Here is a 19062-nt window from a genome sequence, read left to right on the forward strand (position 1 = left end):
TTTATATTTCACATCTGTATATGCTGTCATACTAACACACCGTTGCGCGTGACTGACAGAGATATGTACAGGCAAACAGGTTGTACATGTGGTGTGAACACATTTATGTAAGGTGCAGCTGAGTGTTGCATTCTTTAACTAAAGAAATTCACAGCACCAAACCTTCGGCCAGGTTTTTGCTGATTGTAGATGGAAAAGCTTTCTTGTGATTGGACAGTATGAACATGCCAGCTGTGTGCCCAACCACATGATTTTAAACCAACAGTTTTTTTTCACAGGAGCACAGGTCGTCTTGTGGTTTACAGGACATAGGCACTGGATGTAAAATTGAGTGGAAATTAGCACTGATGGTAGCACTGCACTAAGCACCAGGTGGAAGATCAGTCCTGGAATAACACAGACTCCCTCAATCGTATTCTCGCTGTGGGCCTCTGACCCGCTCTCATTGTCAGACAGCAGTGGCTTCAAGCTTAACGAGCAGCCCTTCCAGACAGCTTTTTATGAGCGGACTAATTACTAATTACACAAGTGGTTGGCAGAAGCCAGAGCACAAAACTGGCCTTTTGTTATTTTAATTGTTGTTATTTTGAAGAATGGCACTTCAGGAAAGTCTGCCAAGAATGGCTGAGGACGATGGATGTTCCTTGAATAATTTATCATCTTTGTGGAAACACACTCTGTGTGTGTTGTGGGGGGTTGCACGGCGCTGTACATCTCCATTCTTGTTAGAGCGGCGCTCTCTTCCGGGATTGATGACAAGGTATCTTCGGTCGCCCGTCCACCTCTTCTTGTGGCCCGTCATTAGGGCTTCCATTGTGGCGGGCTCATCGTGCAGGGGATGAATATGACTGGCAGAGGTAGTCCTTCATGCTGTGACTAATTACTCCAGCCAGCGGTTGCCCTCCTGATAGATTAATGGGTATTGTGCGGCTGGTACGCCCCCCCCATCCCACAGACAGGATGAGAGGCGAAAGCGTCATGATTCAGAGCTGTGCTTCATACACACCCTTGATAATTATTTTCATAGATGAATACCACTGGAGGCAGGATGATGAAGTGGCCATTTGCGTTCGGAGACTATCACATACAAACACAGAGCGGGGTCTTTGTCGCGGGAAATCAGGTCCTGCACAGACCTGCATCCCTTGTGACTTTCCAACTGTGTACACATACAGTACACTTGCTCTTTCAGTTTCATTCCTTATTCCCTTTAATATTGCATCAGTACTTACAAATCTTAACTTTGTTTTAAAATTCAAGCTATTTCTTCATATTGTATCAAGACTATCCTGCCCACTTATTTGCATCCACTCTTTTTTTCCCACTTTTTTTTTTAACATAAATAATTCATACTTTTCATTAACAGGGATATATGAGGTTTTAAAGGACCCACTTGGAAATTGTATTTATTTTCTTGCGAAAAGCTCCTTGCCCTTTTAGAGGCCCCTGTGTGATCATTGGTATTGGGCTGAAGATTTGTGACGAGCCCCCGGCCTGAGCAGCATTTCAAAGTAGATCACATAAAGTATACTGGCTTCTCCCACTGAAGCCTCTGAAATCATAAACTCTCCCAACATCACAAAGCACTACAGCCACTTACGACCAACTTGGTTAAATTTTAAATAAGTTTGCTATTTCTTTAAAAACTGTATTACTATTAGTCTCATTAGAGTTGACAGATGTTTTGCCATCAGTGTTGAAAATTGGTTTGTGTATTTTATAAGATTTGTGTGTGTATGTGTGCGTGCGTGCCGCCCATGCTCCCTGACTTTTTTTCTTTTAAAGTTGTAAAGACAGTAAAGTAGAACTACTGGAATTTACAGCATTTTAACAAGTCAAGGTCAACTGCTACAGAGAGTTTAAGAATTATTTAAAGCTACAGTGTTTTGGCTTTAGGGGTGTTTATTTGCAGATATTGACTATAGCATTCAGTGTGTAGTTTACCTACAACAATGAATCAGTGCATTTTCATAAGCTTAGAATGAGCCCTTCATATCTGCACGGGGGAGAGCCACCATGTTGCATCGCCATTTTGATACAGTAGCCCACTTTGCAGTGCGGCCTGAAGATTAAAAATAGAACAGGAATCAGTGGTTGCTTAACTTGTGCACTGTGTTTGCTGGTTGCAATTGCAGGCTAACAAGTTTGAGAAGCCTCAGTTTTTTGAAATGGGGAGTCATACATATTGCTCATCACAAGAATCTCCATCGTCAAGGATGCAAAAATGTGAAGGGAAACAAAACTGCAACCAGCAATGACGTACTGCAATGTGCAACCTCACCACTAGGTGACACTAAATCCTGCACATTGTAGCTTAAAGATAAAATTTTTTGACATCTCCCCCCCCCCCCCCCCCCCTTTCCTTTTGTATAAATGCTCGCAGGTAAACATTGGGCTCTCACAATTGAATCTTAAAGGAAATCCACTTCATGTTGTTTCTCCCAATCTGAGTACTTACGCACATTTATTTTAAGTATTTAATCAGTGCTCCATAATAATAATCTTTTCAGTTTGTAGAAGAAAAAAATGCAAGTGGGTAATTATTATGTTACGCTGTATTAAAAACCATGGATAATAAATATTTTAGTTTTGTAATTGAATGACTCCAAAGCAGAAGTGATTTTACTGTAGACGGGGAACACTGTACATGAACAATGCTACAGTATATGTTTGTGAATCTTCATTAAAGCTGAACATTATCCTTACCTTGAGAGCTCAATGATTTACAGGCCAGACCTGGTATGGAGAGATGGAAACTGTTCAAAGAAATGGAAGCTATAGACATTGATTAATATTGGTAATGCCAGCAGCCCCCTCCTCTCTGTTTGTAATGGTCTTCTCCTCATTCTGCTCACCATGAGTCCTGACACGAGGTATCCTGCTGAGTTTGAAATGAGCCTAGAATGGAAGCACACACCAGAAAAGTGTGTGGAAAATGATCAAGCTGTCGTTTGCTCCTTCCGCTGTGATCTACTTAGTGCTCCGTTCACCTTCTTCAAGACTAAGGGAAGGAAAAGTGAACACCTGAGCCTCTGTGAAGGAGGAGACACTGTTATTGTCAAGAACAGGGATCAAATGATTTGGGGTCTTATGGCTGAGTAAAAAATTTAAAGGGAGATTCTAAGAGGTGTTTTTTCTTTTTTTATAAAGAAAGAAGCCAAACACAATGCTGGCTTTATGCACGCTTGCTGGTACTGCGCGCTAATGCCGGGCTGCTATACCATGCTGGCTGGTAATTGCTAACACATGTGCTACCTCTGTCTCACTGCAGCCGGCCGAGGGAGTTCTGGCGCCTGGACTACTGGGAGGACGATTTAAGGCGGCGACGTCGCTTCATCAAGAACGCCTACGGATCCACTCACTCAGAGGCTGCGCTTAAAGAGGCGGCCGAGCCCGGTCAGTTCTACCCGCCATGTCTGTGTGTTCCCTGTCTGTTTGTGCCGCCTTCCCGCTCTCCCACTCTCACGTGGCGGTTGCACAGCTACAAGACCATAAAAATTAGCTTTCCTACTGCAATAAAAGACTTTGCGTATGACAAGGCAGTAAAATAGCGCCCTCATTGTAATTTCACACCCTGTTTTGGGAAACAGCCTGAGTGTCACATTCTTTACTTTCAAATTTAGTTCTAAAATCAGTGGTGAGATTTGTGACATTTTATTTTTATTCTTTTCTCTTTGTGGTATGACAGCAGCTGACGTCATTGGTAAGTAACATAAAGTCATGGTTCTCTTTTTCCTCATTTGCGTGTCTGAGTGGCCCACATGATTTCTCTTTTGAGTATTAGTTTGTCTTTTAACAGATTATTTTGCACGAAAACGTTGGTAGAGCTGTACATCCCAGGTGAATTTATTGATTTAATATCATGTGGTGTTATTATTATTATTATTATTTATTACATTGTAACAGACCCACCAGCTATTTTGTATATCCTATACACATTAGGAACACTGACTGTTGCTGTTACACAGTTGTACCCCAAAGCCTCCATATACTTTCCAAACCATGTACACCTATCAGTTTTAGCAAAGTCAACAATGTCCACTGAACACTTATTTATAATTTACTCATAGTTTACAGTTATAACAAAATGAACTGAATTACAGGAAATCAAATCACAGTATGTGTGGGGTTGCTACTTGGGCCCCCCCCCCCACACACACACACAAATCTCACAGTTTTAAGTGTGAGCTTGTTTTCTGGTTTTATGTTCTAAATTCCAGTCTTATAGGCTCTTTTGAAGAATGCCTGGAATAAAAACTTGTGAATAGGGCTGCCATGACTAGTCACGACCAAGGTTGGGTAGGATTACTTTGAAAGAATCCATGTGGCTTACATGTATGTATGTACATACATTTGGATTACTTGTAATCTGATTACTTTTGGATTACATTTCAAAGTAATCCTACCCAACCCTGGTCACGACTGTCAACTATCGAAACCGTCGACAACTTATTCAGTAGTCGACAAGTAATTTTCTTTAAACATTAAACCAATGAAGCAGTGCTTCAATCCGCTGCTTCGTTGGATCTTTGCTTCGCTCCTCTTCAGAAGCGGCAACTCCGCTTCTTATCCCCTCTCAAAGCCATTAAAATATGTCAATTGTGAGTTACTTTTGTGCAGATTAAGTGACTAACTGGGAGAAAGAAAGAAGAATCGTCCTCCGTTCCTTTGCTCCAAACACTATGCCGTTGTGTCAAATTAGAAAGATAGAGTCCGCTCGGAATTAATAACTTCAAAACGAATCGCCGTTTAAATCAAATAACATCTTTTTTTTTCCCCTCCCAAAATGAGACGTCCTGGCTGACGTGCAGCAGCCCAAGACTGTATGGCTGCAGACCTGCAGACTCCAGCAGCTAGCTGAGCTCAGCTCAGACGTATGGCGTGACATCCATGCTGTTAATGTCTGAAAGGAAATGCTTTTGACAAAAACTACAGATTTTTTTTCTATCTATGTCCGGAGATCAAGGATCCACCATGTAGAATTTATTTATGTCCAGAGATCAAGGATCCTGTGACCAATTTCATATTTATTTACTTTAAGACTCAATAAAATGTTGTTCACATAGAAAACCTGTAAAGCCTCCTTGTAGCACACAGAAAATTCACAGGTGGTATCGATAAGGAATCTGATCAATAAGCAGAATCGATAATGGTATCGATATCGATAAAATGTGATGAGCTGCAATTTGCGTATGATCCGACTAGTCGACTAATTGCAAAAATAATCTTTTGACTAGTCGACTATAAAAATAGTCATTTGTGGCAGCTCTACTTGTGAACATGTTACATTTGTGGGAGAAAAAGTTAAAATTGTTTTGCTGTCAGGGTAATTGAATGTCTTGAATAAAAATTGACATTCATTAGTGACAAAAAAATGTTAAAAACAAAACAATATAATGGAAACTTTGAGTTAAACTGATGGACAATGTGCCATTGCAACTCAGTTCGACCAGATGTTTATCCAGAGCCGGAGATAGTCTTCCAAAATGTCATGGGTTCTTTGCTACTATCTTTTCTAAATGTTGGCATATTAAAATATTATCATTGACGCATGATTTACAGTCTAAATTTATTGTGATGGAAAATCTTATCTGTAGAGTTATTTATAAATCAGCCTAAAATTGCTTGTAATTTGCAAAATTTCAAGTTACAGTTGTCATTTAAAACTAACTACAGTCTTAAATATTTTCTATTGTTGTTGTAATTGGTCAAAATGGATTTAAGTTGTTTCTGTCCATTTCTGTGATGACGGGTAACTATTTCACACAGATGTCACATGAAAGGAAAGCGAATGTGTTCATGCTTTCTTGAAAAGCACACTGTCATAGGAAAGTTTAAAATCATAAGTTGCATTTTTAAATTATGAATTAGTTTGAAGTCAACAGAGAGATGATCCTGTCCATACATTAATAATCACGTGTGTTTTTGTAGTTTCATTTCTCTTAACTTGTGATTTAAAAGCTCTGAATGTTTCTCCTGTAAGCTAACATTGTCCTGTTAGCTCAAAGCCTTGTCTCATTAGAGACAATAAACCAGACACTGGGTTTATGATTTATTAAATAGTTACATACCTGCCAACTACAACACATTTACAACAATACCCATTACGTCTTTCATGCACCTAATGCATTGTTCTGCAATTGACCCCAAACAAAAACTATATACGAGGTCTGTCAATAAAGTAATGGTCCTTTTTATTTTTTCAAAAACTATATGGATTTCATTCATATGTTTTTACGTCAGACATGCTTGAACCCTCGTGCGCATGCGTGAGTTTTTCCACGCCTGTCGGTGACGTCATTCGCCTGTGAGCACGCCTTGGGAAGGAGTGGTCCCACCCCCTCATCGGATTTTCATTGTCTGGAAATGGCGGAATGAAAAGGACTTTTTTTCCATCAGAATTTTTTCAGAAGCTGTTAGAGACTGGCACCTGGAAACCATTCGAAAAATTTATCTGGCTTGCGGTGAAAATTTTACGGGCTTCACAGAGAATAAGGTCTGTTACTACAGCTTTAAGGACCCCTTTAAGGATGCTCGGTGCGCCGCGCTCCGAGCTGCGACGACGCGGCACAAGCCACCGGACCATTTCTAAACGGATGGCTCTGTGGATACGAGACCGTCGTGTGCTCTTTCTCTGATTATCACAAGAGCTGGACACCAGCCATTTTCCGGCAGATTTCACTTTTAACAAGAGATTTTGTCATGGAAAGCCGCGCGGAGGCTTCGCGCATCATGACCGATTCGCTTTGGAAGCGAAACAAAGGGACACCTCCGTTTCGGCGTGTCAGAGGACAAGTTTGGACATGTCTATCTCGGCTTTCAATGCTTACCAGTCCAGTAAGTATCAGTGAAATTGTGGGGAGCTGGACATGTCCAAACTTGTCCTCTGACACGCCGAAACGGAGGTGTTCCTTTGTCTCGCTTCCAAAGCGAATCGGTTTTTACGCGCGAAGCCTCTGCGCGGCTTTCCATGACAAAATCTCTTGTTAAAAGTGAAATCTGCCGGAAAATAGCTGATGTCCAGCTCTTGTGATAACCAGAGAAAGAGCACACGACGGTCTCGTATCCACAGAGCCATCTGTTTAGAAATGGTCCGGTGGCTTGTGCTGCGTCATTGCAGCTCGAAGCGCGGCGTGCCGAGCGTCCTTAAAGGGGTCCTTAAAGCTGTAGTAACAGACCTTATTCTCTGTGAAGCCTGTAAAATTTTCACCGAAAGCCAGATAAATTTTTCAAATGGTTTCCAGATGCCAGTCTCTAACAGCTTCTGAAAAAATTCTGATGGAAAAAAAAAAGTCCTTTTCATTCCGCCATTTCCAGACAATGAAAATCCGCCAAGGGGGCGGGACCACTCCTTCCCAAGGCGTGCTCACAGGCGAATGACGTCTCCGACAGGTGTGGAAAAACTCACGCATGCGCACGAGGGTTCAAGCATGTCTGATGTAAAAACATATGAATGAAATCCATATCGTTTTTGAAAAAAATAAAAAGGACCGTTACTTTATTGACAGACCTCGTATGTATGTATATATATATATATATGTGTGTGTGTGTGTGTGTGTGTATATATATATATATATATATATATATATATTATTGTTATTATTATTAATGTACAATTTTCTTCATGCAAACACATTTTTCAGGAATTTGCTTTACAATAAAAGCTTAACATCAAAGCAGCTTTCTTTTTCTGGCAGCTGCACAAGTTAAAGAACAATAAAACCTTTAATTCTGCATTTATGAAAGTCACCTAACTTATGTTTGCTAAAGTTCTGCGGAAAATAGTCTTAAATGCACAACACAAGTAAGCTAACGTCACAGCTGCACAGTAAGATCACAGTATTGTCTTTATTGTGAAATCCCAGCCCGGTCTCATGTTTTTTGTGCTGAACTGTGTTTTTTAATATAAGTAGGTGTGTGGTTGTAATTTTGATCACACCTGCAATACTGGGTGGAATTACTGAAGTTTGGGTTGACCAGTTTGAGACACCTGTCTTTGAGTATCTTAACTGTCCCAGCAGTCACTTATAGCACAATAACAAAATGAGAAAATGCACATAATCCTGTATTTCTGCAAAAATCCAACACGAATGTGCAGTCATAGTCATGCTGAGCCAGATTTATCAGCTCAATAAATCAATGAATCTCACTATTAAATGGCCATTTCTACACACAAACATCTTAAATGTGTCACCTGCAAAATTCCCCTTAGGGAAATTTGTCCCCAAAGACAAATGGCAGGTGTGACAGGAGTCAATAAGAATGTGATCTAAAAGCAATAAGCACCAGAGATCTGAGAATCCGGAGAGACTTCTGGCCGCTAATGGCTGCGGTGTGGAGGGCAGCTGGAGACACCGAAGTCCAGCTGCACACGTCTTCTCCAGCACACCTCTGAATTTCACTTTGCTTCAGTCTTTATTTTTCTCCCCCTGAACGTTTTCCCTTCAAGCTACTTTGTGATGCAGAGCAGAAAAATCACTTGTGTGCTTGTCATGACTTCTTTTCGTTGTCTTTTCTTTTTTGTGTGTGTGTACTACAAGTAGCTTATCTGGGTATTTTGTCTTTTGACTTTTATTCAAAAACTGCTCCAGCTTCTACTGTGCAAAGTTACACATTTTACTCCAATCAACATTTGGGCGCAAAGTCTAAACACAAATGACCAGCGTCCAGTTGTGACGAGGGTACTCTACCTCAAGAGAGCGCGCTGCCTGGCTGAAGCACGGGAATTTATCATTAAAATAACTCTTTGACATTGAAGCCTGACGGCATCCATTTTTCTGATGTAACCTTTCGTCTTGTTTTAGTCGACCCAACATTTGTTACGGAAGTGCAGCTCAAGATGAGAATGCAGAGGCGCGTTTTTAGACGGAGCCCAAAGGTCATATCTGGCTGTAATTATATTCATCAGATGGAGTGAGGAAAACGCGGTCTCACTCTCTAAGAAAATATTTAGCATCAGGCCGAGGCTCATTTTTGAGCTACTTGTGAGCGCACGCTTAAATCTTGGTCACATTTGTAAAAGCAGCAGCACTGTGCAGTGTATACATTTTCAGAAATATGCATTTATTTTATTTTATTTTTTTGCCTTTTGAGAAGAGGGAACATGTCAGTTTACACCCCCCCCCCCCCCCCCCGCCTGCCTACCGTTAAACAGGAAGTAAATTTCTGTATCAAGCAAACGGACAACTGTTATCATTCATACCACGCCAAGTTGATTTGCACTGGAGAGCGCGCGGCTGCCAGTAGGCTTCAGTAGGCTGTTATGTGTTTATAGCTGGAACCAGCAATCTTTTCTGGGGATTGATTTGGTCTGGTCCAGGCTCCGTCTACCTGAGGTGGCAGAGTAAATACCTGAAGACTAATGTCTCTGTTCTGGTAATCAATACTCGCCTCATGACCACACTCCTGGCTACACGCCTTAAAAACAAATTTGTTAATTTTGACAATTTAATTGCTGTGACCGTGCACGTCTCGAGTTGTATAAGCAGGTAGTTGAACCCCCCTCTTGTCGGGAAATGCGCTCTTGGAAAAAGTGTAACCTGTTGGGATTTTTCCATGTTTTTTTCTTCCCTGCTCGTGTGATGAATGATGAGGTCGTGACTGCTGTGATAGATATTTTGTTAATGTGGCACGCCTGCTTACTACATTGATTGCTCAACTGTCTTTTTTGTCGTTGTCATTCTTTTGGTTTAACTTAAGACACCTTCAAATGTAAAAAAAAAAAAAAGTCAAGATAGTTATTTTTTCCCCATTCTAATATCAAAAACAGTTTTGCAATTGGAGACTTTATTACAGAGTCCTAAAGGGATGCGAGAAAAAAATGTCTTTCCAAATTTTTCCATATTAAACTTCCAGGATAGATATAAAAAAATTGTCAACACAAACTTTATTTTAGCAGTTGTTAGCATTGGTATTTTAAAACAAATTATCCCATGTGTAGCTGCAACAATTAACTAATTATTAATCGACTATTAAATTAATAAATATTTTGATAATCGATTAATCATCTTCAGTCTTTCTTTAAAAAAATCCAAATTCTTTGATTTCAGCTTCTTAAATGTTTTTGGTTTAATTTATTAGTTTCATTACTCTTCTCTGAGCAATACAAGTCATTTGAAGGTGTCATTTTGAGCACTGGAAATTCACTATATTCTAATTTTTTCTGGACCAAACAACTGATTAAATGAAAAAAAAATAATTGCTTGATTAATCAATTATGAAAATAATCATTAGTCGTGGCCCTAATCTAGCAATGGCGTCACGTAGGTTTTAAAACCATTTCAAGTCACTGTTTTTAAACAATCTCTTTCCTGAAAACTAGCTACTCGATAAAATAAGTACTACATAGGGCCATTTACTTACACTGCACTAGTTATCTATTTAAACACAGCCCCATGTGCACTAGTTGGAACTATTAGTGCTTGCTAGTATCATTGGTTACCACACTAGTGGGTATGTGTTGTGTACCATCTAGCGTACACTACAAGATAACAGTGTAATTGGTGCACAATCTATCATTATTAACCAAAGAAGCCAGTCTTTGTTCATATGTCTGAAGCCTCCTGACTGCAAGAACCACTGATTTGTGTACGCTGGGTTGAATGGTGCATCACACGTTGCACATTGTGCAGGATTACCTGACAGACTGTAAATTTATCAACTCATCGGTCATTAAGTGCAGTAGCAAAGATTTTGCATCATGACCAGCATTGCTTAACATTTCACCAGTGAGTCAAAACTTCACAAGTTCTTGAGAAAAGTTGTTTTCTCAGAATGCAAAAGATGGAGAACCATGCCCTACTTTTTCTGGGTCAGACTCAAAATGTCTCAGTCGCCATACCTGTGCCACAGTCATGTGACTCAGCCTAGCAACAGTGTGATTTGGGTAAATAATGGCAGCAACAACAGGAAACTTGCAATAAAATAAAAAAAAAAACATAATTTTCTCAAAAGAAATGCTATAGCAGTTTAGATTTGTGGCCGAGTACAGTAATATTGTAACGTCATTTTAAAAAGTTTAGAGAGGAGGCCCAAAAGCAGTGCATGTGAATTGAAGCCATTCACTGGTCACGATGTGTAATAAAGTAGAAAAACAATGCAGCACGTTTTGTGTCGCTGTAAAGACACTAGCTCCCTCTGAAAATGGATCCTGGAGAAAAAGGTGGATGCAGGAATATTTGACTAATTTTAATGTATATGTAACACCAACATTTTACCAGTAATTTGAATTTGAACTGCAGCAAATCCTGCAGACATAAGGATACGGATACTGTGACAATTATATGCTGGAAACAGCTGCAAATGTAACTGCTAGTTGGGTATTGTTCAGTGCATATGATGCACAGACAAAACTTGGACTGGGATGATTTTTGCCAATGTGTCTTTGATGACTTGGTGCTGTACTTAATATATATTAGTGGGCAAAAACAGTGCCCCCCAAATCCGTGTGTGTGTGTGTGTCTTTTCTTGTCCCAGACTCCTTGTTAAAGACATGATGATGGACTTGTGCTGCTTGGAAACATGACTAACATCACTGCCACAATTGTAGAGTCTCCCTCAAAATTTTAAAAACTAAAAAAAAAAAAAAAAAATTTTAATAAAATTGTCATGCTCTGGTTTCAAAATGTACAAAACCTCATGAGCAGGGAGATGGAGCAGTTATCTTGGAGCCTGCTGCCCTTATGTACATTTGTATGCTTGGAGATAACTTGACTTTGGAAAACCTTTCTTGTATTTCAAAGAACCCGATAAAATTCTGACTTACATATTTTGATTTTTGTAAGCCATTAATTCATTCTGCTGAGGCGCTGTTAATGGGGGATTTGAATCACATTGTGGTAGTGTTACATCACACTGAGTAAATGTTCTGAATGTTAGTGGTGCTCTGACACCGGTGAGATGTTGTGAGCATATTTATCGCAAAATATTTCAAAGTTGAAATGCTTGTTTTTCAAGTCGGTCCAACAGCTCCATGTCCACTTGCTTGGTGTGAATGCAAAGGCATGTGGTACATATTAGGGGAGCTGGTAGTAATTTCAGTGCTGCTAACTAAAGAATCCTCCGGGGAGCCTTAATTACAGGAAGACCTTTCTAAATATCAGTGAGCTGCATATTTTCCATGACAAGAGATTTCTTTTTTTTTAGGTTCTTCTAGACGTTTCAAAGGATAAAGCCACATGATGTGGCCGTGTATGTCAGGTGATGACGGCAGTAAATATAAAACCTGGTTAGTTTTATGTTTTGACCGGATTAACACAGTTTGTTTCTGGATTGCGATGCGTCCGTTTGGATACAGACAGTAGACGTTGTCGCTATACTGGCCGCTGTGTTTACGTACAGGAAGGACTTGCCATTCCTTCCCTTTGTAGTGTGTGCTCATGGATCTTTACCATGCACCACTGGGGAGCGCACGGCTCTGTAAATGTTTGCAGATTACCATTTTTCTTAAATAATCAATCTGGAACCTCAAGTCATGTTGAGTTGAAATCAGAAGCGGGAGCGTGTGACCCTCATTTTGTTTAAACATGTTTGACTAATCTTTGTGTGGAATTATGTTTTGTTTTGATGAATGTGACCATAACCCGCTTCAGGTTAGGATTATGCCAATCTTTTGTCCGCATCACTTTCCCATTTTGTTCTCACTGTACCTGCCTGAGTGTCGCTGCACAGTTCTGAAAGTGGAACATCTTGTTATTCTCTGTTTTTGTTGGAGAATAAAGTTCATGAAAAGTAGTGCAAATAAAATGACAACCCCTTTAATAAATTGGTGATATAAAATAGTTTGCTGTCCTTTAAATGTTGTGTGTGGTTTTTTCATGTTGCTCTGAAAATGTCATTTGCTTTAAATTCTGATTGAGTCTTTTGGGAGTTATCTAGCAGCTGGTTTATTAATTAATTGCAATGCTAGAAGAAATGCAATGCTGGGTTGAAAGTTGATATGTTTGAAGTACCTTTGTGTTCCTATGTAAAGGGTATTTTATTTATTTATTTATTTATTTATTTATTTTTTATTAGATTTTGAATGAAAGACCTCATCTGAGATTTGCGTTTAAAAAGTTAGCAAATTGTCTTCATTTTTATTTTAAGTTTTGTATATAAAGGGAAGTAACAGGTTTTTTCTAAAACTTTATTACATTGTAGATTAACAACAATCTAATGCATAATTGGACAAAGACAACAAACAAATAATCAATGAATAGTGAATTGATCAGCATGTGCTAGAATTCCATTTTAATATTTATTTTTAGTCTAAAAATATTTGGAACTATTTACTGCACTCAAAAAACTGACTCACTGGATTGGATTTCCATATAATGAATATATGCATTCCCAACTAAATTAAATTAAATTATCCTGCATGGACGTGCTTTGATTGAGTTGGGGCTACATATATTTAGATGGAAATCCTGCACATAATTGAATCAAGTTCATCCAATGAGTCATCTTTTTGTGTGTAAATTATTTTATACTTAAACATGTTTCATTGTTTTTACTTTATTTCGTAAAGTAGTGCCTAAAATGTTTTTAGCACCATAGTGTGTGCTTTATTGGTCAGTTTTTGGTGTACAATTTCAACAACCATTATTTTGATATAATTTCACTTGGTGATTTTTTTTCTCTCTCTCTTTTGACACAAAAACAGAGTGTAAAAAAAAAAAAATCTGTTTTCTTGTTTTTGTATTTCATGCAAAAACTGCACCAGCATGTGATCAAGTGCTGAAATAAATAAAAATCAATCCGTCCCACAGCAGTGTGAAACAGATTTCACTCCATGTTTCATGGCTTGCGTGACCCCTCCTCTGCCATTTATGAGAGGTAAAATAAAGACTTTTTCCTCCTACAGCTTCTGAGGAGGACATTCTGAAAGGCAAGCAGTCCATCGGGACTCAGGCTCTGGGAAATCAAAACTCTGAGAGCGAGTCCTTAGTGGACGGAGACGATGACACCCTGTCCTTAGAGGACAAGGACTTGGAGAATTTGACAGGTAACGTGTCTCCCTCACTTCTTCCCAACCACAATGTTTGTCCTCCATCGTGTTGATATGGGAAAATGATCTGACACAAGGTGTTAAAATAAATAATTTTATGCCTTGTGAAATGACGTCATTGTCACCGATTTTTCGTGCCAAAGAAAAGCTTCTTTGCTGCCCCCCCCCTCCCCCAAACCACTGAGCATCTGCTTCAGGCCTGAGTGCAAACACTCCAAACATATTCAATCCAGCAGTAAAAGCACGTTGCCAGATTTGCAGACTGTTTAACCTGAAATGATTCTGCATGCTGTTATTGCTGAGAAAACTTTTAACTCACGCGCAGCCCCCGTCAGAATGAGCAGACGAGTCATTTAAATTGGATATAATCCAAATGTGAGGGCTTTAGCCTTTTCTTGAAACCATCCTAATTAAATATCATGTAGCCTCCTAATCGGATTGCAGTGTATAATCCGTAGTGTTTTCTTTTTATATGTGCGGCAAACTGCATTAATGAGCGCTGTTAAAGCGGCGCAGCTGGTTGACTGCGGGATTAAGCGTCGGCCGCTGTCAAAGTGACGCGTGCTCGAGCCTCACGTGCATCCCAGTGTGCGCGTGTGAGCGCCGTTGTTATTGCAGCCCTCAGATAACAGGTCGGTATACTCACGGGGAGCGACGGGAACGTCTGCGGATGTGCGCTCGGGGAAATCACGCGGCGCTCCTCCGCAGCGCACATGTGCTGGCGCACAAAGCGTCATATGCGCAAAGCTTCTCCGCAGCTCCCTAGAGCCGCACTCCCATTGTCATAGTGTCATAAATTAAGATTGATGAGAGATTAAACAGATCGCGCCCCCCAACCCTTCCAAATAAATAAATAAATAAATAGAATCCGCAATCAGAGGACGGTGACGCACAGCCGTTATAGTTTTGGGCATTTTTGCGCAGAGTTTAACAGTTGTGATGTTTGTTTTATGTTATCCCAACATGCATTTTACTTTAGGCTCTTATATGCATAGCCTGAATTTATTTTATTTTGAAGAAATTGTTGACAATATGTTATCTTAGCAAATTAATTTTCCACCCTTGCAGAAATAAGTTTTTATTTTGCATTAATTTTTCTGCACAATTGAGGATGCTTGTTGACTTTTCTCTTTCCCTTGCTTTTCAAATTAATCTGTGTGTGTTTCCCTCGCCATCGGAGAGGACAAACTTGTTTTCATCCTGAGTTCTGCTTGTGTAGGCCCGGTGAACCTGAGCACCAGCGCGCAGCTGGTCGCTCCGGCCGCCGTGCTCAAAGGCACTCTGTCAGTCACCGCATCCGAACTCTACTTCGAAGTGGACGAAGAGGATCCGGCCTTCAGGGCTCTTGATCCTAAGGTAAGAGAAGCAGGCTCAATATTATAATTACAATAAAAATTAGTTCTAAAAAAAAGTCGTTTTAAAAATAAATTGTTGAATGTGTGAATTGAAACATTGATAACGCTATTTCAAAAATATACTATTCGGTCTGCATATTATAAATATATGCAAATATTACATATAATGACACATTCAAAAATATGCATATTACTGTATACAGATATAAATTGCAATTAAATTCATGATCCACTGTGTTAAAAACTAAATTGTTGATATATAATAATGCAATTCTACAGGTGGTTGTTTTAAATTTATTTCAAATTGCACAGTTTGCACTCTTTTTGTGTTTAAATGTGAGCTTATGGCCTGTGCATTTTAAAATGTGATATTTCAATTCTTTAAAAAAACTAACAGTGGAGGTATTGTCTAAAATCTACTGTTCTCAGGCTGTTTTTTTAATTGTCCTGTTCGATTTCAGGTCAATTCAAAATACATAATCTGTAATTTAAGAGCTAAAAATGTGATCTTTAAATTTGTGTTGTTCTTTCTCTAATACAGTTTATTTTATTTTATTTTATTTTTTGTAAAATATGAATAATTAAACCAGACAATAACAAAACGGCCGCATCTGTCAAAACATGTCAAGACACAAGGCCAAGTTGTAATTTAACTTTCAACATTTTATTAACATTTCTCTGGAAGTCACATGAGGAAAAGGAACAAAAAAATCGCACTTGGCACGCAACATTTCTCTTCTTCCACTTAACGATTTTGTGTGTGTCTGTGTGCGTGCGTGCGTGCATATATTTAAATAAAAGTTTCTTCACTTTGTGAAAACATTTCAAGAAGACAGCTCAAAGTCATGACATTGATCTGAAAATGTACCTTGCTTTCTGTCTTGGCAGTGGCCCCATTTGCTCCTTTCATTATTATTATTTTTAAAGATGATTTGCTCTAAGCCTTATTTACTTTCACATTGCTCGGAGAATTAGCCGTCTTTGTCTGTCTGTGGAGGGTTTTTATTATTATTATTAATAATAATTAATAATAATAATAATAATAATATTCGAACGGTCTCGGTTCTGCGCTTTTTTTTCTTTTCTTTTTTTTTATAATTTGTCCAAACTTTTGGCGTTGGTGAGGATTTCCCTCGCTAGTCTCCACGTCTGCTTGGCAGCAGCCTCCAGGGCCGAGTGCGGCTTTCCCTGAAACAAGTCCAAGTTTGGCAAGAAGTAGTGGGGACATCTGCGGCACTGCAGACACGAGATGAGCTGCAGCAGGATGCCGTTCAGCCGGTCTCCCAGGCACGACTCGTCCCAGTCGGTCTCCCGCGGGTGCTTCTCGCACTCGTACAGCAGCAGCGTCTTCATGTGGTAGTTGTTGAGCGGCTGTCCCGGCAGCTCCAGGTGTCGGTCCCTCAGAGTCTTGAGGACGGAGAGACACTTCTTCCTGCAGCCGGCCATCAGCAGCCGGTTCTCGGCCTCGCTGAACTGCAGCACCCAGGCGTCGCTCTCCGCCGAGCTCTGTTTGCCCGTCAGCGAGTAGCACTCTTTGGAGAGCAGGTTGAAGCCCTCCGCTTTCACCTCGGCCACCCGGTTCGGTCCGGGCCACGGGATGTGCGGCATGGGCCACTGCGCCGCGCTGCGAGGCCAGATCCCGGTGCACTTGAAGGCGGGTGTGATCTGCACCACGTAGCGCTCCCTGATCCTCAGTTTGACCTCGCTGGTGTCGGCCACCATCTTCACCACGTCGCGGTAGCTGCATTTGTCCACGGCCTGCGCCACCAGAGTCTGGAACCTGGAGCGGATCTTCCTGGCCGACAGGTAGCCGGAGGCAGTGATGAACTCGACCCACAGCGACATGCTCCGCTTCCGGCCGTCGCTCAGCTTCAGCACGGCGCAGCCGGGCAGGGAGCCGTCGTCCACGAAGTTGAACACTCCCATCTGGTTGAGATAGAGCACCACCTCAAACTCGTTGGGGGAGATGACCTCCATCCCCTCGTAGCGCGCGTCGATCTCGCTGAGGGAGCTGATGAAGCGCGGTTCCTGCACCTCCACCTCCTTCAGGACGTCCGACACCACTTTGCAGACCTCCCTAATGGTCTTGGCGATGGCCGCTTTGCGCGCTTGGCACCGCTCGTTGTAGTATTTGTTGAGCTGGTAAACCAGCTTCGCCTGCGTCGCGATCATGTTGGGGCAGAGGTCCGGGCTGTACACCGGAGAGTCGCAGTAAGTTGACGGATCCAATGCTTACCGGTAACGCCAGAGGCAGACGTTCCCTCTCGCAGGAAAAGAAAAAAAACTGTGGAATAAGTTTTTTTTTTTTTTTTTTTTTTTTCCTTTCACAGCGGATGGACGTCAGTGTGAGGAGGAGGAAACGGATAGGGATGCAACCTAATATCAGTCCAGCTCATATCCAGCGGGGCTGGGTCGAGTCACGTTCAGGTTCTGGGTCACCATCCTAAAAACGCGCTCGTCTCCCTCTGCGTGGCGCACGGGAAGTGCCGCTCTCCGTGTGCGCCGCGCTCACTTTTCGACAACACTCAGCCGCGAGCTTGGACTTGTGTACTTTATGAATGGCTCCTTCAGCACAGAGTGGAAGGGGTCGGGCTTCTCTCCTTGCAATCATGTGCAGAGCTGTCAGCCGAGGCAGCCAATCAGAGCGCGCGCGCTGGCGGAGCAGACGCGTTCAGTCCGCCTCCAGCGGAGCGCACGGAGCCGTCCGCCGCACCGGAGCGCAGCACAAACCGCCAGGGTCACACAGGAGTTCACGGTCTGAGCCAGCTGGCAAAACCGCTTTTAAATACGGCTTTTGCTGCAATTTTGCGCGCTCTGCATTTGGAAAATGAGGGAATAAATGTGCGTGCGTGGCGTGACTGACAGCCTTTAAGTTTAGATCCAGATAAGTGTCCTTTTTTTAACACACGTTTTCTGGTGTGTGTGTGTGTGTGTAATGAGGGTTATTCGGTTGGCTCCATTTGCTCCACATTTATTTTTGATGTACATTACTCTCTGGTTATTTTCCCTTTACACCCCTTTGAGGGATTTAAGTTTAAATTTTAACACTATTAATACGCAGTAGCGCGTCGCATTAGTTCTCAATGCAGTTAAAACATTTATATTTAATTGCTGTTCACCTTTAAAAAATAATTCCCTCTTCCCTTTAACCGAGTTGAAAATTCGTGTTGTGATTGCAGCGTTCTTGTCTAAATATTTGATGGGTTTTGATGTTTTTTGTTGTGTTGAAAGAGATGCACCTGCAGCTCATCGGTTGAAATAGCCCAAGATTTAAAGCCTCAAAGGCCTTTTTAGTGATCGATTTAAATTTAATCGATCATTCTGATATTATTTACGCAGCTGATTTTGTTTTCTTCTTTCCCACTGTGTGCGTGGCTCACCTCTCACTCCTGAATTAATTTGCTTTTGGCTCCGTGGCCGTGATCTTTGTCCGTTATAAATAATTTAACCTTTCCGGGCTTTTAAATGAAGTCTCTTACTCACTCGCACTGGCCAACTTCCGACTCTATCACCTCGTACGAGACGTGGAAGAAAAATAAAACCTACAGTGATTTTTTTTTTATTTATTTATTTTTTTTTTATTACTGCTGTTATTCAAGTTTGTGGGCCTGGAACTCTGCTGAGTCAGCCGCGTTGCGTGTAAAATCGTTCGTTCTGCGCATGTTGTGAGTCGCTTCATTGTCAAAATATTTTTTAGACACTCTTAAAATACGCCGTTAT

The 19062-nt window shown here is 40.9% G+C and overlaps 2 protein-coding genes across 10 annotated transcripts in view; one reads left to right on the forward strand and one right to left on the reverse strand.

Annotated features, from left to right (window-relative positions):
• lrba (LPS responsive beige-like anchor protein) overlaps positions 1-19062 on the forward strand; it is a 395517-nt gene that overhangs the window by 208763 nt on the left and 167692 nt on the right. For 5 of the 9 annotated variants that reach the window (XM_034188370.1, XM_034188368.1, XM_034188367.1 and 2 more), the window contains 4 exons: positions 3272-3396; positions 3689-3703; positions 13844-13984; positions 15207-15343. In XM_034188370.1, coding sequence (XP_034044261.1) covers positions 3272-3396; positions 3689-3703; positions 13844-13984; positions 15207-15343 — 418 coding nt within the window. The remainder of the gene's footprint in view (positions 1-3271; positions 3397-3688; positions 3704-13843; positions 13985-15206; positions 15344-19062) is intronic. The other 4 variants (XM_034188373.1, XM_034188375.1, XM_034188374.1 and 1 more) reach the window with 2 other exon arrangements.
• mab21l2 (mab-21-like 2) lies at positions 15982-17906 on the reverse strand. The gene has a single exon (XM_034188386.1). It carries the CDS (start codon positions 17512-17514, stop codon positions 16435-16437), a length of 1080 nt encoding a protein of 359 aa, XP_034044277.1. The 5' UTR covers positions 17515-17906; the 3' UTR covers positions 15982-16434.

This window comes from Thalassophryne amazonica, chromosome 15, assembly GCF_902500255.1.
Source record: "Thalassophryne amazonica chromosome 15, fThaAma1.1, whole genome shotgun sequence".
Taxonomy (NCBI): Eukaryota; Metazoa; Chordata; class Actinopteri; order Batrachoidiformes; family Batrachoididae; genus Thalassophryne; species Thalassophryne amazonica.

Excerpts from the sequence above, each read along its gene's own strand:
- mab21l2 (XM_034188386.1), bottom strand. The coding sequence starts at position 17,514 with ATGATCGCGACGCAGGCGAAGCTGGTTTACCAGCTCAACAAATACTAC.